Source organism: Anastrepha obliqua, chromosome 6 (assembly GCF_027943255.1).
Source record: "Anastrepha obliqua isolate idAnaObli1 chromosome 6, idAnaObli1_1.0, whole genome shotgun sequence".
In the NCBI taxonomy this organism is placed as follows: domain Eukaryota; kingdom Metazoa; phylum Arthropoda; class Insecta; order Diptera; family Tephritidae; genus Anastrepha; species Anastrepha obliqua.
Genome location: NC_072897.1, coordinates 711,305 through 734,614, shown reverse-complemented (window position 1 = coordinate 734,614; position 23,310 = coordinate 711,305). Strand labels below are relative to the sequence as shown.

General features: G+C 34.6%; 1 protein-coding gene across 1 annotated transcript; it reads right to left on the bottom strand.

The window, feature by feature from the left end:
* Nucleotides 1-21,638: 21,638 nt before the first annotated feature.
* On the bottom strand, nt 21,639-22,946 carry LOC129249843 (uncharacterized). Its single transcript, XM_054889513.1, has one exon. It carries the CDS (start codon nt 22,944-22,946, stop codon nt 21,639-21,641), a length of 1,308 nt encoding a protein of 435 aa, XP_054745488.1.
* Between the last annotated feature and the right edge of the window lie 364 nt (nt 22,947-23,310).

The following is a 23,310-nucleotide window of genomic DNA, read 5'->3' as shown; positions in this document are numbered from 1 at the left end:
TGATTGTAAAGGTTTTCATTTTTAAGATATTCGTATATTATTTTTATTTACTATTTTATTCCTAATTGTCGTAATAGTTCTTCCGTTGTCAGTTTTTACAATATTTTTACGAAATTTATTCTTTGATTTATCCCTACAGTGGATCTTAGTGTTTATGACGTCTCCTTCTTAATAAGTGATGTTTTTAAAGTTGCCTTGTTGTGAATTGATCTTTAACTTTTCTTGTTTAATCTTTAATTTTTCTTCTATATCAGGATACCCCTGTTGATTAAAAACACGTGCGTGGGTACTCTTATTATATTGTTTTACAGCTTCAAATATTATATCCTTTTGTTTTGATTTGTGTTGTTTTGCTAATGAATTTGTTATTTCTGCGATGGTGCTATGCAACCGTCCTACTTGACCGTTAGTTGTCGAGTGATATGGTGGTGTAGTGATATGTGTCGCTGACTAATGTTTTAGTGTTCGGGAAAATTTGTGAGAGTATTTCGTCTAATAGTCAATTTAAATCTTTTTTTGTTTGTATTTGTCTCAGGAAACAGTATTTTGAGTATTTTTCAATTGTTCATATATATATTTATCTACTCATGTAAAATGAAATCTACTCGAAAAATTCAAACAACAGTTGCCGAGAGTGGACGTGTCGAACTTGTGCTCTAAATAAATTAGGAAAAATTCAAACAACAGTTGCCGAGAGTGGACGTGTCGAACTTGTGCTCTAAATAAATTATCTATTTAAACAATTTTATAGTGTCAAATTAAACCAAAAGTTACCGTGACTAGGTACCAGCGATTGGATACCCGTCTTGGACATCAGCAAAATCACTTCAAACAAATTGATAAGTAAACAAATAGATAAGTAAGCAAAACAAAGAAAAATAAACAAAAAAAAAACAAAAAACTGAAACAATTGCAGCAGAGAGAGGAGAGTGGCCTCCAGCTGTACTTGTTTATCAAATTAAATACTGTGCGGCGCGCCACCTATGCACTGACATAGAAATCTTAATACTACCTGCATTACCGACGCCAAATCGAATAGGGTTGCCATTTAATTAAAAAAAAAAAAAAAATGAATTTGCAAAGAACACCTCCACACCGGGCGGTGGAAATTCGTTCAAAAATCGAGCCACTATTAATACACCATCTATAGGAGGAAATCTATTAAAAAAACATGAAAATATAGAGAAAGAAGATATTAAAAACTTATCGAAACAACTACAAAATATGCAACAAATTTGTGCTGAATTAAAAAATGAGCTGCAACAGCTAAAAATAGAAAACGCTAAACTAAAAGCTCAAACTGCAGTCACTAGTAAAACCAACAGTGCACAGCAAAATAAAACACCACCTCAATACGAAACCGATGAAGAAGAGCTAGATCGAGAGACGGACTGGATCTTAAAAAAGCGACCATCTAAAAAACGAAAAGCTGTCAATTCACTTCAAACTTGAATACACTAATTACCAACAATAAAACACCAAAAGATGATAAAAAAGCCCCACGTCCGCCACCAATTATGGTAACAGCTGAATGTGAGTACCAAAAACTGTTCAACATTGTAAAAAACGGGTCTAGCAATACGTTCTCTATTAAACTTCTGAACAATAAGATCTATAAAATAAATACATTTGATCCAGATGATTATAGAAATACTACAAAGTCGCTATCAACACAAAACATCTCTTGGTACACTTATGAAAACAAGCAAACAAGACCAATAAAAGTTATAGCAAAAAATCTTCATCATTCGTGCGATCCTACTGATATCATACAAGATCTTAAAAAACAAGGCCTAAAAATCACTAATGCAGTTAAAAAGCTAAAATGGAAAACAAAGGAGCCACTAGATATGTTTCTACTCACATTCGAATCAATTGAAGATATTAAAAAGATATTTGAAATAAAAACAATCTTACATGCGGTTGTCAAAATTGAAGCGATTAAACAAACAACATTAATTCCTCAATGTAAGTCATGTCAGTCCTACGGACACACTCAAAATTATTGCGGCAAGCAGCCACGCTGTGTCAAATGTGCGCAGAAGCACAAAACAGTCGAATGCACAAAATCAAAGGAGCAGCTGCCAAAATGCTGCAACTGTGGAGAAGCACACCCTGCTAGCTACAGAGGCTGCATAGTAGCCAAAGAACTACAAAAAATTCGCGACAAAAAAATCGGACAGCGGAAAAATAACACTGAGACTGAAAGCCAAACTAAAGGAAGAGAGAAAAATAAAGATGAAGCTATTACAAAATCAATATCGCATAAACCAATACCAATTGGAGCTCCAAGCAATCTACCAACCTATTCACAAGTGGCAAAAACTAACGAAAATGCCACTAGACATGAAGAAAATATACTTTCAAAAATATTGCAAAAACTAACAGAACAACAAGAATTTAACAAATCACTGGAGCAAAGGTTGCAAAATCTTGAATTTAAAATTTATCAGTCAATTACACATGCCTAACTTTTTAAAAATAATGTTATGGAACGCGAACGGTCTCCCAAAGCACCAACATGAATTGGAAATGATCCTCAATTCAGAAAAAATCGACATTTGTTTAATTGCTGAGACGCATTTCACTAATCAAACTCTTTTCAAGATCAAAAACTTTGAAACTTACCACACTATTCACCCAAGCAACAGTGCACGAGGCGGAAGTGCCGTAATTATTAGAAGCAATATTAAACACTACGAACAAGAAAAAGTCAGCACCAATGAATTCCAAGCCACCACCATCACAATTAATGCTGGAGGTGATCTAGCATTGACAGCTGTTTATAGTCCTCCAAGGCACCAAATCAAATACGATCAATATGTCCATCTTATTGAGCGTCATAAAACAAAATTCATTATGGGCGGTGATTTTAATGCTAAACATATCCATTGGGGATCTAGGCTAACAACCACTAAAGGAAGGGAGCTCTTCAAAGCGCTTCAACAAACAAACTGTAACACTGCATCTTCATGGATGCCAACGTATTGGCCATCTGATCCACAAAAAAATCTGGACCTTATCGATTTCTTCATCACCAGAAAAGTCTCCAGTGCTTATCTTAATGTTGAAAATGGGCTAGACATGAATTCAGACCACTCGCCAATCTATCTAACTCTCAGCGAAACGGTAGTGTTACGTGATCCAGTTTTCAAATTAACTAGTCAATTTACCGACTGGGGTTATTTCCGCAAAATGTTAGAAGAATCTGAAGACAATACGTTTCCAATGGAATCAACAACAAAGATAGATGACGAAGTTTTAAAACTGACGTGAGAAATACAACACTCTGCTTGGTCGAGCACACCTCCTTTAACGAAAATTTCCGCCGGCCACAAATACACAAAAGATATAAAAGAAATGGTGCTAAAGAAGCGAAAAATGCGGCGTAGGTGGCATCAAACAAGATCACCTGTTGATAAAGCAGCTTTGAACAAAGCACCGAAAGATCTCAGCCATAAAATTAAAGAATACAAAAATCAATCATTTGCAAACTACGCACAGCAATTAAATAATAAAAGAGACACAAACTACTCACTATGGAAATGCACCAAAAAGCTTAAACAGCCAGCTAACCATAATCCACCAATCAAAGTAGGCAATAATGGATGGGCGAAAACCAACATAGAAAAAGCATAGCCAATGATAATTATGGCGATATAGTACCCATAACTGAAGATGAGATGTGCGCCGAGATACAAAAGTTGAAATCGAAGAAATCTCCCGGGTTTGATTTAATAACTGCCGAAGTCCTCAAACAAGTTCCACGAAACATCATTACTAAGCTAACAAACATAATGAATGCTTGCTTTAAGCTGCAATACTTTCCAATCTATTGGAAAATAGCTGATGTCATCATGATTCTAAAACCAGGAAAGCCTCCAAACGATGTAGCATCATATCGTCCAATTTCACTGTTGCCCATCTTGTCAAAACTGTTGGAAAAATGTTTGATAAAGCGCCTGAGCAATATCATAGACAATAAACAAATAATACCAACACACCAATTTGGATTTCGCGCGCGCCACTCAACTATTGACCAAATTCACAGATTAACTCGTATCATCGAGAACACATTTGAAGAAAAAAATGTCTGTTCGGCTGTATTTCTCGATGTCTCTAAAGCTTTCGATAAAGTATGTCATGCTGGCCTGCTGTGGAAAATAAAGAATGTATTGCCAACAAAATGTTTTAATATCCTAAAAACCTACCTGTCTGAGCGCTATTTTCGCGTCAGGTACGAAGATGAGTTCTCTGAACTGAAAGAGATAAAAGCTGGTGTGCCGCAAGGAAGTGTGCTTGGACCTCACGACTTGCCAAACAGCAGAAATTGCTTTATAGCAACATTTGCTGATGATACTGCAATATTAACCGTCGGAAAGACAGAAATAGAGTCTACTACACAACTGCAGCTTGCTATCAATAAAATATACAATTGGACAGATAAATGGCACATTAAACTGAACGAAACAAAGTCTGTACACATCAACTTTACAAACAAAAAGATCAACTACCTGCCAATATACATTAACAGCATTAAAGTACCATACTCTAATACAGCAAAGTATCTAGGTATGGCGCTCGACACGAAACTTAGGTGGAGTGCGCACGTGAAACAGAAAAGAGAAGAACTGGACCTAAAATTCCAAAATATGCATTGGCTAATGGGTAAGCAATCAGCGTTATCCGCACCCAACAAGATACTGCTTTACAAACAAATTCTCAAACCTGTCTGGACCTATGGGATTCAGCTATGGGGTTGCACCAGCTATAGTAACACAGCGCATATACAAAGATTTCAGACTAAGGCACTCAAGCATGCAGTTTGTGCTCCATGGTATATTAGGACGCAAGATCTAGAAAGTGACCTCAATATTGATTCGGTTACGGCAACCATAAAGAAATTTGCAAAGTCGCACGCAGAGCGACTAAGCAAGCATGTGAACAATGAAGCCTTGATCCTTAACGATAGTACAAAATGGAAGCGAAGGCTCAAACGTAAAAAACCTCTAGATTTAAACTAATTAATAAATAAAAATCAGTTAAAAGTATGAATTGTATTTTGCTGAGGATTAACTCAAATTATTTGTTGTAACAAAACTCCACAAAAATTGCTCGTTAGTATATATATGAAATGTTATACTAGTTGCAATAAAAATACTAATAATAAAAAAAAAAAAAAATGTAAAATGTATCTATGTGTATATGAGTTCCTACTTTATTTGGTGTTGGTGTTTTTCCAAAAGGTATTTTATTTGGGGGTCTGTCGTATTTACAGGTTTTACATATCTCGCATATTTTTGCTTGAGCTTTAGTCATTTCTACTATATTAGGCCAACAATATTTCTCATTTATTTGTCTTGCATTATTTTTTTTTTATGTTTCTATGCGCTCGGTTATGTATTTTTTCTACAATACTAGTACACGTATGTATATCAGTGTCTGATATATCTTCCAATAGTGAGTTCGTTATAATGAAATTTATGGCGGAAAATAATATTTCCGCTGACGTGAAGATTGCATTTACTTTGTTTAGTTGTATGACATCTTTTAGATTATGTTTTAGCATTTCAACTGTTGTGAAGTAAATGGTGTGTCGTAAGTTATCAAATATTTGTTTAGTATGTATCTGTATCGGATTATTTCCTCCTGGTTCGATTATTATTTGATTACTAAAATGGTTTACTGGTTTATTTATTTTATTTGCCCATAGGGAAAACTGTTTTGTGAATTTTTCGAATCATTACCAGTGGATAATTGATTAATTTGTTGACGAAATTATTTGGGTTTTTCTCTGATATAGAAAATATTAGAGATTGGTGATCAGTATATATTGTTAAATCAGCTATTCCATATAAACAATTTCTTAGTTTTTGTAGTGCCCATACTATGGCTAACAATTCTTTTTCATTCGTAGAGTATTTTTGCTCTGTTTCGCTTAATGTTCGGGATATAAAATATATTGGTTTTGTACTTTGGGACAGGACTGCTCCTATTGCAAAATTGCTTGCATCCGTAGTTAAGTCGAATGGTTTATTAAAATCTGGTTGAAATAATTCTACTTGTTCTTGTAGAGTTTCTTTTACTACTTCAATCGTTTTAAGAGCGTTTTCTACTAATTTGATGGCTGTTTTTTCACTTTAATTTTTTTTTAGAGTTCCGTTTTCTCCTCTAAGAAATATCGTTAAGGGCTGTGTGATTTGAGCGTAATTTCTAATAAATTTCCTATAATAATCTGGTAATCCTAGAAAAGATCGAAGTTCTTTGAAATTTGTAGGATTAGGGTAATTTTTTAAAGTTTGAATTTTTGAAGGGTCCACTGTTACTCTTTCATGTTTTATTATGTGTCCTAAATATTCTATACTTTCCTTAAAGAAATGAGACTTTTCGTTTGATATTTTCATATTAGAATTTCCGAGTGCAGTGATTATAATGCGGATATGCTCTACATGTTGATCGGGTGTGCGGGAAAATATGAGTACATCATCAATATAAACATATGCGAATTTTCCTATAAAGGGACGAAGGATATCGTCAACGCATAGTTGGAATATTGAAGGTGCATTTTTTAATCCAAATGGCATTCTTAAAAATTCGTATTTTGCTCCATTTATACTCAATGCTGTTTTTTCTCTATCACCTTCTTTTATTTTAATCTGGTGGGAACGCGATTCAAAATCTAACGTAGTGAATACTTTAGCCTTTCATTGTTCTTAAGGACTCCTCTTCTAAATTCATATCACAAACGTTAAGTGTTTGCCCTTGAGCTTTGTTGATGGACATCACAAATGATAAACGCACAGGATATTGTAATCGTTTGAATTCAAATGGCATATCAGTTGGAATCATAGGGATACGCGGTATTAAACAAACTTCTCCTTTTGATTTACCAGTTAAGATCGTAGCTTCAATCAAATTTGACAATAAATTTTTCACAGTTTTGGTGGATTAATATTTCGCAATAATATAATCAAAGAACCCACTTTCAGATTCAAGCAATGCGGTGGCATACCAGCCGGTTCTAATGAATTTAAAAATTCAGTTGGATAATTCATTGTCTCATCTTGATTCATAGCACTGCCAATTGATTTATATGTCGTGACTACACCTGGGAGTTTTGCTTGAATTTGAAAATTAATGGCATTGATATGAATATTCTTCGGTGCTAAAATGGGCGCGTTCTCTCAACCAATCATGATTTCTGTAATTCTGAAGAATATTTGGAAAAACACATTCAATCAATTCATCTATCGATTTCGTAGTTGTGCAAAAATTGTTCGGTACAGTAATCAATCCGTTGGTTCTGTCGATTTGTATTTTGCCATCACCAATTTGTAACAATTGTCTCATTTTGTAGATGAATACGCATATTAATGTTCAGTGTCAATTTTTGTACATATCTCCAAAGAACTGATGACTTCAAACAGGCATTTATTTCATCAGCAGGAGTTGACCGAGGAATGACAGGCAATGTTTGTCGAAAATCCCCTGACAGTAATATCAAAGCACCACCAAAAAGCTGTTGGTTACCACGTAAATCTTGCATTGTTCGATTAAATGCTTCTAGTAATTTTTTATTCGCCATTGTACACTCATCCCATAAAATAATTGACGTTAATCGCAGAACTTTTGCCATAGCAGAATTTCTTGAAATATTGCAAGTTGGAGTTTCAATCACCTGTACATTCAATGGCAATTTTAATGCAGAGTGTGTTGTCCGACCACCTTCTAATAATGTAGCAGCAATTCCCGAAGATGCAAGTGCCAATGCAATTTTCTGTTCCGGTCGAATAGCGGCTAAAATCAGTGATATAACGAACGTTTTGCCTGTACCACCAGGTGCATCCAAGAAATATAACCCACCTGCATTATTGGAAATGGCTTGCATGATTGTGACATATATAGGATTTTTCAGTAAGAGCGCTTCAACTTTTGAACTTTTTTGAATAAAACACAAACGGTTTGACTTTTTTAAGTAATTTTTTTTTTATTATCGAGTTTAAACATATACATTTAAGTATGAAATTCGATTTCTCTTGACCACCGCGTGCACGTTTTACGAAGTCCAATCGTTGAACCCAATTTTCGACCACTCTTTTGCATAAATCGGCCGAAATTCCAGCAATTTCGCGTTCAATATTGGCTCTGAGCTCACAAATCGTCACCGGCTTGTTACTGTAGACCAATGACTTCACATAACCCCAAAACGGGACGGCTTGTTAAATGGACCGTAAAATGGCCGTAATGCTCTTAAAGTAGCAGCAACAGAACGAATATTTTCATAAAAAATTTGCACGATTTGCAATCGTTGCTCAAGTGTGTAGCGTTTCATGATGAAATGTATACTAATGAAGTTTACAAATGACAAGCGAAAAATAAAAAATATTGCGTCGTTCGCCCTCCCTATCGGAAAAAAGTTGAAGCGCACCTATTAAAAACCCCTATACATGTTTTTGCTGAATATTCATTTTGGTTATATTCGATTGTACAAATAAACGAAAATCATTAGAATTGAATTCCTGCTCACGTTGCAATTCACGATCAAACAGATCATGCATGTCACGATTTGGTGCGGTCATACCCAATTGTACTAATGTTTTATTTGCAATCCGTAGACACATATCTTCAATTATTATCAAAGCTTCGTTGTACATTTCCAAAGTTATCAACAAATCAGGATTTCTTACATGATGACGCATACGAATTAAAATATCTTCTGCAATATTATGTTTATATTTGCTCCATAATTCCAGTGGATTTGATGGCATACATGTTGATAATATAACGGCAAACAGCATTCGTATTTGTTGAGGATGAGCCGAAATAGATGCATCATGGAGTGTTCAATCCCAATGTGCATCATCCTCCAACAAATGCAAAAGTTGGCATGCTTCACGGTATGTTTCACACAAATGACCGTTGACTGTTCTCAATTCTTGAAATGATTTTGGGCCATTCACGTTAACTAATAACAATCTCAAATAAAAACAATCAACATTGTTTGGATGTACTGTATATTTTCTGCCAATTGCATCTGTTCGGAAAATGCCAGGATGTCCATGAACTGCTGTTCCTTGTTTACGTCTTTCAAATTTTTTCGAAGACACATTCCATGTGTAATACTGAGGCACTTCAGAATATAACAAAGTTATCGCAAATGTATCAGTTTCGCATAATTTGAAAAAAGCTGTTAACGTAGTTGCTGGGGGTTGCGCTGCTCTTTCCAACAAATTTGCTACATTAAAATAAACACGTTGGCCATTCTCAAGATGCACAGCCAAGTGAACAACCGCAGGATGTATTTCGTGCATTGGAAACGACATAATCCCCCAGACAGCTTCATTGCTACTAATATAGCGACCCATTTGATACTGAGTAATTTCATCATTTCTATTATCACCAGCAACACCGAAAATAGCCATATCGCTCCCTTTATTTACATACTTGCAAATATATTTAATGGACTTGACAGAATTACAATATTCCACATTTATATGAGCGTTAAATATTTTCGATAATAATGGACAATACGGAACCACCCAACGATTATCAACTTCAATTTCCTGGTTATGCATTCTAATGATTGCCGTTTTGCCATTATCATTAGGTGATCTACGTCGATACAACGGATATCCGTCATTGCCCGTTATTGTGTCTGAAGTAAATTGCCTTGGGTATCGTTTCGAACACTTTTCATCAATCATACATGGTGAATTCACATGTAGTTCACCGCACGGTCCATGTATCATGTTTTTAACGACAACTTGAAATAACTCAGGATCAGCAGTGTGGTTAGGAATTTTAGCTGATATAAGGTTTTCGATTTGATCCGGAGTTATTTTATGTACCAGCCAAATTAGTATATGTGCGTGCGGCAATCCCCTTTTCTGCCATTCGATGGAGTACATATGGCAACGCACCTCCCCAAATATATATAATTTCACAATTAAATCCATAAGTACTTTACATTTTTGCCGAAAAACACGCGCAGTAATGTCATGACGATCTGTTTTCGACTGTCCTGCAAATAAATTGTTTTTGATGTCATCTCACTGCGGATGACATGTAAATGTAATGAACAGATCCGGTCGACCGTATTTTCGTACATAACATATTGCGTCTTGTGCATATTCGTTCATATTCTGTGGGCTACCAATATACGAAGATGGCAATATAGTTAAACGTCCGATGTCGTTAATATTAGCATCATTCGCTATCGCATCTTGCAAATGAATATATTGTTCAGATCTTAATTTTGCTTGGTTGAAACGAATAAAATTGAGACGTTCTGTTTCTATTTTGGCATACATATCAACGATGTACTGATGATATAGTTTACGACATCTCAAGATATAATTTTGTTTTGATGGACAAACCATCAATCGATGAGAATAAAAATTCATGGCACTAACTTTTTTCTGTATATGTAGACCTGAAAATAAGTGGAAAATGTGACTTAAGAAATTTCTACAAATGATGAAATGTCAACACACTGAAAATATTATTTACCTGTTCGTGGATCAATCATTGGTATATTGATATGGTATATTGTAATGCGTTGTAACTACGATGAAGTTCCGAAACACGTTGCAATTGCTCATTTCTACGATGAAGTATAATATCACGCGATTGAAACTGATCATCACGAATTACAATTGCAACCTCATCAATTGTCGGTGCATTGAATCTCCTTTCATGCTCTCCAAAAGGTGTTCTATCAGCCCTTATTACGATTTTGTGATTATCAGATGGCATACGATTGAGAGCAATTTTGAACAATTGAACTAATGCGTTATGCTGATGGAAAAACCTTTGTAGCTCACAAATAATTTCTCGCCTAGTATTCAAAGCAATTGCACAACGTTGATCCAATTCACGATTTTCATCACCAATAAAATAAATTTGCAAAAATTGATAATCAGCGTCGGGGTATGGCAATAACGAACCAGCTTGATGATAAATTTTGCCCTGAATTTGCAACATGTATGCAATTTTAGGTATATGTTGCATAATAATTTTTAAAACTATAGAATACTTTTATGATTCAGATTGATTGGGACAATCCTGTTTAAGTATTTACCTTAAACGTCGGCATACAATTATCTCTAATAATGTTAGTAGCACCAAAAGAAGTCATTTGAAATGCCGAATTGTATTGTTGAATATGACTCAAAAACTGCTTCGAATTTTCATAAGACCCAAAAATTAATGAAGACAATGGTTCGGGTGGAGTTTCTAATGGTGGCAATCTCACTTTGCCATTAGCACAACACATGCCAGGCGTTTCACCTGGAAATTTAGCCGCATCACAATGTGGACATATTGCGTCCATTATTCCAATATATCCGTACATACTGTAATTAATCTGACTGTTGTAATTAAAAGCAGCACGCTATTTCGTGCATTACGTTCACGCTGCGATGCATTAGCTTGTGCTCGTTCATCTGGAGTCTGTGATCGCCTTTGTAATGCCGTAGCATTTACATGACGCGTTCGTCGACCTATATTTCCTCGTGTGGGTCGTGGCATTTTTCTTTCAATTAAAAAAGAATAAATTAAATAAACGGAAAATCCGACATTAATAGTGGTACACCATATGTTTTTTCAAATAAGGAAACACATGCATTCATGTAATTCACTTCAACAGTTCAAAACTTACCGTTGTTTGCTCGGAAATTCGCTTTGCGCTGTATTTATTCTTTTCACAAATTCACACAAACTTCAATAATTATTAAAAAAAAAAAATCACTATAATAACTAATAATTTTGCACCGCGGTAATTTCGGACACTACTGAACGTATGGGGCCAAAGAAAACGCTCCAGCGATGTTTACACTCCAATGTCATATTATCTCCTAATTTGAATTTTCTTAAAGCTAAGAGTCAAAGATTTATATACCTATCTATACAAAATATTCATGTATTTCTCTATGCAAAATAAATGCACCGTAATATAGTTGGATGTCTTTTCAAAGCCTACTTTGTTTGTCGATCTGCCTGCTACATACATACCTACATGTTGATATAAATATAATGCAAGTAAGTTTGTAGGCGGGAATAATAAGTATGCTAGTTAAGACGAAAGTTCATAAATTTTGAGAGCGAAAGAGCGTAGCTAAGTAGGTAACAAATCGTTTAGTAAATGATTAAACTATTATTGATGTATGTATGTTAATATGAAAACGTATAATCCGCTGGCTAAGTGGGATGAATCTGACCAAACAAATAGGTTTTTGGTGTGTTTTTAAAAATAATTTCACCATACATTGAGCGCTTTTCAGCTTTTCAAGTAGGTACGAGTTAAATAAAAAAAATATGTAACATATGTGTGGTGAAATTTTTGCAACGTTTACCATGAAGGAAATAAGTAATGAGGTGTTTGTTTTGATTTGTTTCTAACATGCTGATTAACATTTTTGTCTACGTGCACATATCTCTTCACACAAAATGTAAGCACGAACAAAATGTGCCATTCTCAAATAAAAATACTTTGTGCTTATTCTTACATCGAAATGAGTGGAAGTAGAAAGGTAAGTACAATAAAAAAGTTGTTCGATACATTCCAACGGCCGATTTTCTGTTTCTGATTTTGCAATTGGGAACTCGCCTTCAGGTAAAAAGAATATATTGTTATGTGATTGAATATACCATTTTAACTGGTTGTGGTACATAAGAATGCAATCTCTTAACCTGAAGGCGAGTTCCCAATTGGTCTATATCTGGAGTCCTTAGTTACCCAGCGAGAAGAAAAGTCCTCTTTTCATTAGCATTTATCAACAACTTACAATGGATACTCATGTGGTTCAAACACATCCTAGGGTTATCCAGGTCCACGTTTTGGTCTATTTCTCGAGACCCTAGTTACGGAGGGGCATTAAAAATACTCTATACTATAGCAATCATCAACAGCTCCCATTTGCTACCCATATTGTACAAACACATCCTTAAGTTATCGGGGTCCACATTTGAGCCGATATCTCGAGACCCTAGTCACGGAGCGGCATCAAAAATACTCTATACTATAGAAATCATTAAAAGCTTCCATTTTCTATCCATATTGTACAAACACATCCTAGGGTTACCCAGGTTCACGTTTTGGCCTATTTCTCGAGACCCTGATATCCGATTCTTAAAATTTCAAAACACAAACCATCTACTGAATAGTCCAAACAAAGCCTAAAAATTTGGTTTGGATAGGTGAGTACGTTCTTGAGTTATAAAGTCTCAACGAAAAATGGCATTCATTTTTATATATGTATATAGATATAGATAAATGTATGTTCAACACAAAACAAAAAAAAAACATATTACTTTAATTTAACAGAACTCTAATATAATGAATTTCTTCGTCGTCACTACTTAGTATACTCAACCGGCAAGGTTTTTTCGGTGGAATAATATCGTCTTCACTTTCAGAACTTTTTTCTTCACTTAAAGTTCTTGCATCTTCTTCCCTATTAAACAGATCTGTAATTGTACTTTGGTTGCTGGTCCCTACCAGGTCATTGTAAATTTCTGGGTATGGAGCTAGACAGTTTTGCAGCACCCTTTTGAATTTTCGGCTTCTTTCAGTAGAAGGGTATGCATTCAAGGAAAATTACTCGCGCTTTTCAGCTAACCTTAGGCTTCTTTTAATGTTTTTAAAGTTAAATTATTAACTGCAAAATCCTCATCACTGCTAGTGTCCCCAAAATCGATTTGATTTACAGCTTCGGATGCTGTTTTCACCAATTTTGCTTCGTCAGCAAGTTCTAATATGCTACCAATATCATTTTCTGACGTTTCATGCACGTTTTCTATTTCAACTGAAGAGAGCCATATTTTCTTGTAACACGCATTTATTATCGATGTTTTCAGTTTTTTAGCGACAACGATATGATGTCGATACAGAACTTGATTGAAGAGCGATTCTACGTTGGATTTCCAGGCTGGCATTATTTTCGGTGTTAATGGTGGTTCCTAAATAAACGAATTATTTTACAAACTCGAAATTATAACTGCTAACAGTGACGTGGGTGCCGATTCGCGAGTGCGCCGACTATTTGTTTGATGACTGGAGGTACTTCGTTTTGTCCTCGTTCACCATCAGCCCATTCGTTTTGCCTCTTTATCCAGTTTGGAGAAGGCAGAACTAAGAGTGCGGTTGTTAAGGCCGATGATATCAATATCATCGGCATACGCCAACAATTGTACGCTCTTATAAAAATTGTGCTTGAGGGATTAAGTTCTGCGGCTCGCACATCAGGTTAAAGAAGTCAGACGATAGCGAGTCACCCTGTCTGAAACCTCGTTTGGTATCAAACGGCTCGGAGAGGTCCTTTCTAACTCTGATGGCGCGGCTGGTGTTGAGCAACATCATCTTGCATAGCCCTATTAGTTTTGTGGGGATACCTAAGTAATTCAGACATCGCGGCATACAGGTAGAGTAAAGTCGGGTATTGTGGGCACCATTTTACCTTGATATTAATTTTTGCCAAAATAATCGTAATAGGAAAACGATCTTGTTTTCTTTATAACAGATATTGAGTTTCTTTACATTTCATTGCAAAATATACCCTAATATACTCGTTTTCGTCTAATATTATAGAAAAACTGAAACCACCTTAAAAGTTGATGACAAGAAAAATGGTGGGTAATGTGGTACGGGATACTCGGGTAAAGTGGGCATCTAGATAAAATCACCAAAAACAATTGTAAGAGCCCATAATAAGGCAATGAATTTATTTATATATTTTTTTTATTTTAATTAATGACCTTGTGGGTTGACTATTTGAAAAAAAAATTATTAAACTTAGGTAAATATAAATCCACATTCTGTATAGCAGGTTGTGGAAATATGTGCTTCTCATACTCTTGCTTAAGTAAATCTAAAATCATTTTTAGATTTTCTTTTGTGAACCCATTGCTGTATTAAAAGACGTTCCCGTTGGAGAGCGAAAACTAAGCTCATTTTTTGGGCCTGCGCAGGAATCCATGCAGCCAACCTTTCCTTGCAAATTGCAAATTTCGGTCATTAAGAACATTTGTTTGGACTTTGGCAATTCCGTCAATGGAAACGCCAGGGAACGGATATCGTGTCTTGTGAGGCCGCAAAGTCTTGATTCCATTTCTAATGTATATTTTACAAGGTATTTTTCTGTGGCTTCGTCCAGTATTGATTTACGTCCAAGTGGGGATTTTAAAAGCAGGCTAGGGGATGCATTACTCCTTGCCATTCTTTGTAATGTAAAACGCGGCACATCAAAAGTCTTTGATGCAAAAAGTGTATTTGCACATAATATTTCTTGCATCGTTTAGGTTTAGTGAATTAGATAAACAATTATTATTTTTTGCTAAATTAATTGAGGTAATTATATTATTTAGTTCATTATAAACTTCTGTTATTACCGTAATTTCAGATAGTTCTTTTATATTAAGTTTCTCTAATGTTTTCTCAAATTGATTATTGAAGTGAAAACTTCTTTAGAATCGTTGGGAGTGATTTGAGAAAAAGTGAAACGAAAAAAGCGACACTCTTGGCTACGAATATTACATATAAACGTAGCGACGAACTAAACAACTTTTAGGCCAGCGCCGACAGCATGGCGCGATAGCCGAGCGGCTAGCAATGTGAGCTTCCGATCCAAAATCCTTGGTTCGAATCACAAGAAAAAAAATTTTTTTATACAGTTATTTTATTTTATTTTATGATATGTTTATGAGGAGCTTTTTTTCATGGCAGAAATACACTCGATGTTTTGCCATTGCCTGCTGAGGGGTGAGCGATGTTAGAAAAATAGTTTTCCTTAATTTTGGTGTTTTCACCGAGATTCGAACTGACGTTCTCTCTGTGAATTCTGAATAGTAGTCACGCACCAACCCATTCGGCTACGGCGTTTGTTTAATTTTACTGATGCAAAAATGAGGAAAAATATATGAATAAAGTTTGCTTACTGTTTACACATTTTCCAAAGGTGACGGAGAACCAAAAAAAAAAGTCGATTTTCAAACAAATACGAGTGCATATGTGTAATTGTGTTAGAGTTTCGGTCACGCCCCAGCAAAACCTGCGTGCATATGTGTTTGTAACATTCAAAAAAATTTAATTGTGTTAGAGTTTCGGTCACGCAGGTTTTGCTGGGGACGCTCATAATAGCAACCGCGTGTGTATTTTTATATTCGTAAATATTTTCATTTTTAAATATTTACCGCAATTATGCCGAAAAATAATGCAGGAAAGTGTCGTGAATATCGACAGAAAAAAAATCAATAAATAGCATCACGGAATTCATTCACGAAAATTTAATAAAGTATACACCAGAAGTATCGCGGATACTTAGAAAAGATTACAATAAAGTTCCAATGATTTTAAGTGGCGATTTTAACGTAAATTTTGCATTGGACACAGCGGTTCCTTTAATTGACGTTCTCAATACAACATTCAATTTAAAAATGTGTAACAATCGCACTGAATCGACAACACGATCAAAAACAACCATTGACGCGGTATTTCAAAGATATGTTGGCAACATCGAAACCAAAGCATTTGTATCATATTTTAGCTATCATAAGCCACTCGTATCATTTGTTGAAATTGAAAACATTGAGGATGAATAATAATAAAATGAAGAAAATAAAATATGAACTTTATAGCAATATTATAATGAACCTATAATTATCCCGCTCCTAATGCTGCTTTCGTCTTATTCTCTCTCAGTTTGTTTTACGGAAGGTTTCACTTCTATCGCGTCTAACCGTTAGACTGGTGTTTTTTTTATTATTCTTTGTTTGTTATTGTTTTCCAATAGTTGATTAATTCGGGTTTGTACTTCTATCATATCGTCCATTTTAATCCTGTGCCTAAAAAATCGAATGATCTTTTATTAATTCTAGTTATAATTTGGCTTTCAAGGGTTTCAATTTTGTTCATTAATATCTTTATTTCAAGATTATGTTCTAAATTATATCCGTTCTTAATTATATTCCCATATGGTTCTAGTATTCGAGTTATATTTGATATGTGGTGTAAATAATCGTATTTAGTAAATACAATGCTTGTTTTCTATCTCTATCGATCTATTTTTATTATTAATAATATGATTGTAAAGGTTTTCATTTTTAAGATATTCGTATATTATTTTTATTTACTATTTTATTCCTAATTGTCGTAATAGTTCTTCCGTTGTCAGTTTTTACAATATTTTTACGAAATTTATTCTTTGATTTATCCCTACAGTGGGTCTTAGTGTTTATGACGTCTCCTTCTTAATAAGTGATGTTTTTAAAGTTGCCTTGTTGTGAATTGATCTTTAATTTTTCTTGTTTAATCTTTAATTTTTCTTCTATATCAGGATACCCCTGTTGATTAAAAACACGTGCGTGGGTTTTTATCCTGGGGTTGAATGTATACTTTTATTATATTGTTTTACAGCTTCAAATATTATATCCTTTTGTTTTGATTTGTGTTGTTTTGCTAATGAATTTGTTATTTCTGCAATGGTGCTATGCAACCGTCCTACTTGACCGTTAGTTGTCGAGTGATATGGTGATGTAGTGATATGTGTCGCTGACTAATGTTTTAGCGTTTGGGAAAATTTGTGAGAGTATTTCGTCTAATAGTCAATTTAAATCTTTTTTTGTTTGTATTTGTCTCAGGAAACAGTATTTTGAGTATTTTTCAATTGTTCATATATATATTTATCTATTCATGTAAAATGTATCTATGTGTATATGAGTTCCTACTTTATTTGGTGTTGGTGTTTTTCCAAAAGGTATTTTATTTGGGGGTCTGTCGTATTTACAGGTTTTACATATCTCGCATATTTTTGCTTGAGCTTTAGTCATTTCTACTATATTAGGCCAATAATATTTCTCATTTAGTTGTCTTGTATTATTTTTTTTTTAAGTTTCTATGCGCTCGGTTATGTATTTTTTCTACAATACTAGTACGTATGTATATCAGTGTCTGATATATCTTCCAATAGTGAGTTCGTTATAATGAATTTTATGGCGGAAAATTCTTCTAAGATCGGTTTTTCTATTAAGAATAATATTTCCGCTGACGTGAAGATTGCATTTACTTTGTTTAGTTGTATGACATCTTTTAGATTATGTTTTAGCATTTCAACTGTTGTGAAGTAAATGGTGTGTCGTAAGTTATCAAATATTTTTTTAGTATGTAACTTAACTTTTGCACGAAGCGCGGAAGGTTTTTAAAAATTAAACTACCTTGCTTGGTGTTTCAATAATAAATCTCCCTCTCTTTATTCATCTTTTCTTATTTATAACTTATTTACTTACTACTACATTCATAACCCTAGCTTAATTCTTAATATGTGTGAAGCTTAGGATTCTATGTATATCTTAATTCTATGGAAAGCGGACCATAAGTGTTAGGTGACGGCCGCTTCCTCTATTAGCAAAGTGTCAATGACATATTTGACACTTTCGCTAATGGTACATAAGTGCTTCTATTAATTCTTTATTTATTGGGAATCGGTGTGTGGTATTAACTTATGGTTAATTGTTTACATAGTGGGTAAGTAGTGTGTGGTATGGGTGGCGTTAACTCCCCCTCTTCTAAATCGAAGCGTCCCGTCTTCGAATATAAAGCTGTTAAGTGGTTGATTTGATTTGACAACTTCAATAATAATATATTTTTTCTTTTTCTTTTGATTTTTTCAATTGAATCTGAAAATTAATATAAATAATCAATTTATAGACAAAATATGTTGTTATTGTTATTAATACCAAAGCCGTAAATGACCATCAAATGGGGTTTCTTTTTATTTCCTGTTTTATTGGAGTAAGTATATTAAAATTGTCCAATTTCAGATCAATATTTTTTGTTTCATTGCATTCTTTTACAAAAAATGGTTTAAGTTTTCCATCTTTTGAATGGTTTAAGATTTTTCCTGTTGGATTTTCATATTTTTTACTATCAATTGTTACATTATCCTGAAATGTTATCAAATAAACTCCATCTATTGTATGATTATTTACTGTATGAGTGCCTGATGCAATTATAGCACCATCTTTTACAATTTTTATTAGCTCATTTTTTTCATTTATTTTTGTACAATTAGCGTGTCTATTATTCAACATATCTGACAAATATGTATTATTTTCATTTATCATACAAATGAAACACCAAAATTAAGAAAAACATTTTTCTAATAGCGGTCGCCCCTCGGCAGGCAATGCCAAATCTCTGATTATATTTCTGCCATGAAAAAGCTCTTCATAAAAATGTCTGCCGTTCGGAATCGGCTTAAAACTGTAGGTCCCTCCATTTGTAGAACAACGTCAAGACTAACACCACAAATAGGCGGAGGAGCTCGGCCAAACACCCAAAAAGGGTGTACGCGCCAATTATGTATATATATACATATATGTATATATAATTCTGAATGATTTGCTCTTTCAAAGCCACTGTTGAAGTTAGCCTACTTGTTTTTATTATAAAGTGCCTTTTTACATTGTTTGTTTCTGATTCCAAACGAATTTTGCTCAACTGCTAATTTGATCAGTTGAGTATATTTCTGTTAACTTTTGGTGAAAAATTAATTTTTGTGTGTAACCGTGTTTTATGAGACCCAGAGCCAATACAGAAGGGGGATTATATTCCGAAAACTCATTAAAACCATTGTTTATTAATTCTACATAAGCAATTAATTTTTATTAAAAACTAGCGGCCCGGTACGTGCTTCGCTACGTATAAAGTGAAATATTAAATCAAACTCATTTATAAAAAAAAAATATATTTAATTATTTGCTAGCTATTTTAAAACTTAATCCAAAACATTTGGATAAACAATATTTTTTGTTTTTCCAGTTTGAGCATGAATAAACAAACGGCTGGGGGTACCGACTCTGGAACAGGCAACATAAAGTTGGCCATGTGAAAAACATGATTCCTCCAAATTCACACCACAAACGTTAAGTGTTTGCCCTTGAGCTTTGTTGATGGACATCGCAAATGATAAACGCACAGGATATTGTAATCGTTTGAATTCAAATGGCATATCAGTTGGAATCATAGGGATACGCGGTATTAAACAAACTTCTTCTTTTGATTTACCAGTTAAGATCGTAGCTTCAATCAAATTTGACAATAAATTTTTCACAGTTTTGGTGGATTAATATTTCGCAATAATATAATCAAAGAACCCACTTTCAGATTCAAGCAATGCGGTGGCATACCAGCCGGTTCTAATGAATTTAAAAATTCAGTTGGATAATTCATTGTCTCATCTTGATTCATAGCACTGCCAATTGATTTATATGTCGTGACTACACCTGGGAGTTTTGCTTGAATTTGAAAATTAATGGCATTGATATGAATATTCTTCGGTGCTAAAATGGGCGCGTTCTCTCAACCAATCATGATTTCTGTAATTCTGAAGAATATTTCGAAAAACACATTCAATCAATTCATCTATCGATTTCGTAGTTGTACAAAAATTGTTCGGTACAGTAATCAATCCGTTGGTTCTGTCGATTTGTATTTTGCCATCACCAATATGTAACAATTGTTTTGAAAACTCATGGGCAGCTGGATCATTTTGTAGATGAATACGCATATTAATGTTCAGTGTCAATTTTTGTACATATCTCCAAAGAACTGATGACTTCAAACAGGCATTTATTTCATCAACAGGAGTTGACCGAGGAATGACAGGCAATGTTTGTCGAAAATCCCCTGACAGTAATATCAAAGCACCACCAAAAAGCTGTTGGTTACCACGTAAATCTTGCATTGTTCGATTAAATGCTTCTAGTAATTTTTTATTCGCCATTGTACACTCATCCCATAAAATAATTGACGTTAATCGCAGAACTTTTGCCATAGCAGAATTTCTTGAAATATTGCAAGTTGGAGTTTCAATCACCTGTACATTCAATGGCAATTTTAATGCAGAGTGTGTTGTCCGACCACCTTCTAATAATGTAGCAGCAATTCCCGAAGATGCAAGTGCCAATGCAATTTTCTGTTCCGGTCGAATAGCGGCTAAAATCAGTGATATAACGAACGTTTTGCCTGTACCACCAGGTGCATCCAATAAATATAACCCACCTGCATTATTGGAAATGGCTTGCATGATTGTGACATATATAGGATTTTTCAGTAAGAGCGCTTCAACTTTTGAACTTTTTTGAATAAAACACAAACGGTTTGACTTTTTTAAGTAATTTTTTTTTTATTATCGAGTTTGAACATATACATTTAAGTATGAAATTCAATTTCTCTTGCATGACCACCGCGTGCACGTTTTACGAAGTCCAATCGTTGAACCCAATTTTCGACCACTCTTTTGCATAAATCGGCCGAAATATCCAGCAATTTCGCGTTCAATATTGGCTCTGAGCTCACAAATCGTCACCGGCTTGTTACTGTAGACCAATGACTTCACATAACCCCAAAACGGGACGGCTTGTTAAATGGACCGTAAAATGGCCGTAATGCTCTTAAAGTAGCAGCAACAGAACGAATATTTTCATAAAAAATTTGCACGATTTGCAATCGTTGCTCAAGTGTGTAGCGTTTCATGATGAAATGTATACTAATGAAGTTTACAAATGACAAGCGAAAAATAAAAAATATTGCGTCGTTCGCCCTCCCTATCGGAAAAAAGTTGAAGCGCACCTATTAAAAAACCCTATACATGTTTTTGCTGAATATTCATTTTGGTTATATTCGATTGTACAAATAAACGAAAATCATTAGAATTGAATTCCTTCTCACGTTGCAATTCACGATCAAACAGATCATGCATGTCACGATTTGGTGCGGTCATACCCAATTGTACTAATGTTTTATTTGCAATCCGTAGACACATATCTTCAATTATTATCAAAGCTTCGTTGTACATTTCCAAAGTTATCAACAAATCAGGATTTCTTACATGATGACGCATACGAATTAAAATATCTTCTGCAATATTATGTTTATATTTGCTCCATAATTCCAGTGGATTTGATGGCATACATGTTGATAATATAACGGCAAACAGCATTCGTATTTGTTGAGGATGAGCCGAAATAGATGCATCATGGAGTGTTGAATCCCAATGTGCATCATCCTCCAACAAATGCAAAAGTTGGCATGCTTCACGGTATGTTTCACACAAATGACCGTTGACTGTTCTCAATTCTTGAAATGATTTTGGGCCATTCACGTTAACTAATAACAATCTCAAATAAAAACAATCAACATTGTTTGGATGTACTGTATATTTTCTGCCAATTGCATCTGTTCGGAAAATGCCAGGATGTCCATGAACTGCTGTTCCTTGTTTACGTCTTTCAAATTTTTTCGAAGACACATTCCATGTGTAATACTGAGGCACTTCAGAATATAACAAAGTTATCGCAAATGTATCAGTTTCGCATAATTTGAAAAAAGCTGTTAACGTAGTTGCTGGGGGTTGCGCTGCTCTTTCCAACAAATTTGCTACATTAAAATAAACACGTTGGCCATTCTCAAGATGCACAGCCAAGTGAACAACCGCAGGATGTATTTCGTGCATTGGAAACGACATAATCCTCCAGACAGCTTCATTGCTACTAATATAGCGACCCATTTGATACTGAGTAATTTCATCATTTCTATTATCACCAGCAACACCGAAAATAGCCATATCGCTCCCTTTATTTACATACTTGCAAATATATTTAATGGACTTGACAGAATTACAATATTCCACATTTATATGAGCGTTAAATATTTTCGATAATAATGGACAATACGGAACCACCCAACGATTATCAACTTCAATTTCCTGGTTATGCATTCTAATGATTGCCGTTTTGCCATTATCATTAAGTGATCTACGTCGATACAACGGATATCCGTCATTGCCCGTTATTGTGTCTGAAGTAAATTGCCTTGGGTATCGTTTCGAACACTTTTCATCAATCATACATGGTGAATTCACATTTAGTTCACCGCACGGTCCATGTATCATGTTTTTAACGACAACTTGAAATAACTCAGGATCAGCAGTGTGGTTAGGAATTTTAGCTGATATAAGGTTTTCGATTTGATCCGGAGTTATTTTATGTACCAGCCAAATTAGTATATGTGCGTGCGGCAATCCCCTTTTCTGCCATTCGATGGAGTACATATGGCAACGCACCTCCCCAAATATATATAATTTCACAATTAAATCCATAAGTACTTTACATTTTTGCCGAAAAACACGCGCAGTAATGTCATGACGATCTGTTTTCGACTGTCCTGCAAATAAATTGTTTTTGATGTCATCTCACTGCGGATGACATGTAAATGTAATGAACAGATCCGGTCGACCGTATTTTCGTACATAACAT